At 33.9% G+C, this 3,662-nt stretch overlaps 1 protein-coding gene across 1 annotated transcript; it reads left to right on the forward strand.

The window, feature by feature from the left end:
• Nucleotides 1-1,314: 1,314 nt before the first annotated feature.
• LOC103475398 (uncharacterized) lies at nt 1,315-3,387 on the forward strand. Its single transcript, XM_008426987.1, has 4 exons — nt 1,315-1,423; nt 1,666-1,725; nt 2,183-2,506; nt 3,077-3,387. Exons 2-4 carry the CDS (start codon nt 1,671-1,673, stop codon nt 3,385-3,387), a joined length of 690 nt encoding a protein of 229 aa, XP_008425209.1. The 5' UTR covers nt 1,315-1,423; nt 1,666-1,670.
• The last annotated feature ends 275 nt before the right edge of the window (nt 3,388-3,662 follow it).

The raw sequence follows: 3,662 nt of genomic DNA on the forward strand, positions 1-3,662 counted from the left end.
GTCCATCCCTTTGTCAGGGTATGAAATATTAACCACCACCTCTACGTTTCAGTCATTTTGTGGGACCTTTGAAAAGAAACAAAGCCCCAAATGGAAACTATCCTGTCTGAGTAGAGAACTGATGTTTTCCACCATCTTTGTTCTTGCAGTTTTCTTTGTGAGTGAGCACCTCCAGCACCAAAAACATTAATGCATGATTAATTTAAGGTTTTTAACTGGGCAGATGCACACACAACCACTCGTTAAAACCTAAACTGATAACCTGAATAAAATGTGTTTAAAGAAGCACAAGTTTGCACTCTTGTTGGGAAAAGTCTGCTTACTTTTAGAGCCATTCACAGTCATGTCAGGAGTGTTTTTGATAGATTAAATCAACTTACATGATTTATAACAGATGATTTAGGGTGAAGAGCTAACTTAACTTGGTGGTCAACTGAATAACCTGACCTGAGTGAGGACTCAAAATGAGTCAGCTTGGAGAAGGATGAAGGTTTTGAAGCCATTTCCCAGCACAAGTTATACCTGAATGAAACTAAACTGCTCATATGTCTGACCTGGATAACAGAATGGATTATTTACATTTAAAGAGTAAAATTTAAAACTTCAGGAGAGTCCACTCCTTCAGGAAGACATCATTTTTCAATAGTTAAGAGTCCAGTTCTTCTGTATGAAGCAAATAGTGTAGGACATTTCAGACAATAACAGACAACATAGGCCTGGATTGTACCAGACCAGGTATGATATCTCCGTATTCTGTGATAAATGTTTACAAATAGCTAAGATTATACTTTGTGGCAAAAAGCAACCTGCTGCAAACCCAGCATCCTGACGGCATGGTGCGGATCTGTGCTACACAGCAACATGGATTTGTGTTTCACAGTTTGGTAGAAGTGCACAGTGAGATCCTGGATGCTAAAGCTGGTGGAGAAACTTGTTTAATCTGCTGGGAAAATCTGTTTACTGCCAATCCAACCAAGAGATGTGGATTTTCTATAACTGAAGGAAGACGAATCCATATAAAAATACTATGAATGAAGTGATGTAACAACTTACAAAGGGCATTTCTGGTCATTCTTCATTAGACATTTATGTTTCTGTCTAATGTGGACATTTAGTGATATAAAATATGTGCACCTTTGCTCTGCAGAAGTTAAATACTCTCGCTATTTCTGTGTTGTGCTCCACATTTTTCTGAAAGTGAGTATTGAACAACATAAAGTTACACATAATTTGAGCTTTTTTTGTCTGACTGCAGCCAAAAATAAAGCTAAACTGTAACTTTGAGTTGCACTCAACACCATAAGGTGTTGCTGCTTCCTTGACTCAGATGGCTCCACTTAAAAGGAAGGAGAACATAAAGCCAACCATCTGTCTGCAGGTCCATCTCAACCACAACGGTCAGCATCAAATCCCCATGAGGCTGGTAAGCATTTTAAAAAACTCAGACATATTGCAGAATCTGAGGAGATCTCACTGAACTTTATTTTGCTAAATATTTAAAACCAATAATCGAATTGCCGGGTTTTCTTTGTCAAATTACAGAAGCCTAATCTTCTTCTTCTTTCGTTTGACCCTTAGGCTCTGCTTCATTTATGCTCATATTTAGAGAATTTCTTCAGATTGATGATGTGTGATGACTTTCAAATATTTATGTGTTTTTCACAGGAACAATGAAAATCGTCTTCATAATTTTTGCTGCTTTTGTTGCATCTGCTCTGGCAAAAGGTATTTTTCAGTTCTTAACTATAGTGTAAGCATAGCATTTGGTAATTGATTTTTTTTCAATTAAAATAATTCTTGGATAAAGAATAAAAACTTTTAACTTTGCATGCTCACATGGAATTATGCTTCCAATTTTGTTTCTCTAATTTGACCATTTGTATCGAAATATTTTCAATAAATTAGAATTATAATGGAAGTCCATTTATTTCAGTAACTTGGTAAAGTAATTAAAACACTTACGGATTAGTTAGAAAATATCATCCTGTGAATAACTGAGTCCTAGTTCTATTGAGTGACTAATTTTAAGTTACAGGAAATGAAAATGTGAGAAATATGATTAGAATAATTGGGAAAGACATTTTAAATGTGGGTTAATGAAAAGTGTGTTTAATATTTGTTAAACATAATTATTTTCAAAAGTACTTTAATCTGACATGAAGCTTTTCTTTGTTTCTTACAGAATCTATCGAGTGCAAATTTTATGACTCCCCTGGAACTCAGCAGTGTTACGGATCAGAAGGACAGAAACTTATTTTTCACCTTTCAGAGACAAAAATGGCAGATTTTAGATTGACAAAAGATGGCGAGTACGTATTTTTAATAACATACAGTAAAGGAAAACTGGACCTCAAGGGGCACCATGTCGGTCAGTTTGAGGAAATCCAACCTGGAATATTCAGTCTGGGAAACGCCGTGAAGAAACATTCTGGACGTTACTCCCTGGAGGAATACGACGCTGCAGGACGGAACATCAGAAGAGTTCAGGTCCACATAAAAATACAAAGTAGGTTAATTATGATTATCCTGAATAAATGTTGTGCTTACATCTTTCCTGTTGGTGATTATTGTGATGTACAATAACAGTTTGGTCAAGAATATATAGTTTGTATCCATTTTACTACAAAATATATAATTATTTAGTTGATTTAAGATTTTTATTTGTAAATTTCTACCATATTAACCCATTTTATTTTTGCTTAATTTTATTATAACTTCCCTTTTTTTGTTCTAAAAAATTGGATACTTATTTTATTAATGCAACATTTTACATACAATTAAGAGCCTTTAAAATCTGACAGACTGAACTTACACGTGTTCAATAAACAGAGTTAATGTGTATAAACAAAAGAAAAACAAGATTAACAAATTAGAACATTGATAATTCAAAAAACAATATGTATTACGTTAATATTAATTTAAAAAATTGTAATATACAAGTTATACAATCAAATAAATTTTTTATATTATAGAAATCATTTAAATTTCAATGCTACATAGGTAAAGAAAATGATAAAAAATAATTAGAATGATTTAATGCTTGTTTGTTCTTCATGACTTTACGTTGCGTTTGCAGAGCCAGTGTCGAAGCCAGCAGTGTCTCAAAAATGTTCTTCACCTGATCAGAAGACAGTCACATGTTCTTCTCATGGAGATGAAGTGGAGTTCCTTCTGACTTTAGATGGTCACTCACTTATACAAAGCAGAGGGACCAACTGCACAGGTGAAACATTTTATGCCACAAATGTTTGCATCAGCATATATGGCCAGCTGACAGGAGGCCTCAGGTGCCAAGTCTGGAACAATGTCAGCAGAGAAGATTCAGAAATTCATTTAACAGCATGTGAAGGTAAAAAGATGTTCCATGTTTTTATTAACATCTTTTAAATTTGTTTAAACTTTTCATATTCTAAACAGAAGATGTTAGCATCAGATTTCACAATTATTTTTTTGTATTGTCAAACATGCCGTGCCATCTCGTCTTATATTACAAGAAAAAAAACAAAAACTGTACAAAGAAGAAAATGCAAACAGTTCAAAGGCAAAAAAAAAATCCTTACCAGTTTCTTTAAAACTTCCAAATTGGCATCAATACATTTATCGTTGATCTAACATTATTTTTCATGTCTTGTTCAGGTTCTAGGAGCTTTATTGTACCAGTG

Source organism: Poecilia reticulata, linkage group LG14 (assembly GCF_000633615.1).
Source record: "Poecilia reticulata strain Guanapo linkage group LG14, Guppy_female_1.0+MT, whole genome shotgun sequence".
Lineage (NCBI taxonomy): Eukaryota > Metazoa > Chordata > Actinopteri > Cyprinodontiformes > Poeciliidae > Poecilia > Poecilia reticulata.

What these genes read in the sequence shown, in the direction of transcription:
- LOC103475398 (XM_008426987.1), top strand. Translation starts at nt 1,671, where the DNA reads ATGAAAATCGTCTTCATAATTTTTGCTGCTTTTGTTGCATCTGCTCTG. An exon ending in TGCATCTGCTCTGGCAAAAG is followed by an intron (nt 1,726 to 2,182) that starts GTATTTTTCAGT and finishes TGTTTCTTACAG; the next exon opens with AATCTATCGAGTGCAAATTT. An exon ending in GGTCCACATAAAAATACAAA is followed by an intron (nt 2,507 to 3,076) that starts GTAGGTTAATTA and finishes TTGCGTTTGCAG; the next exon opens with AGCCAGTGTCGAAGCCAGCA.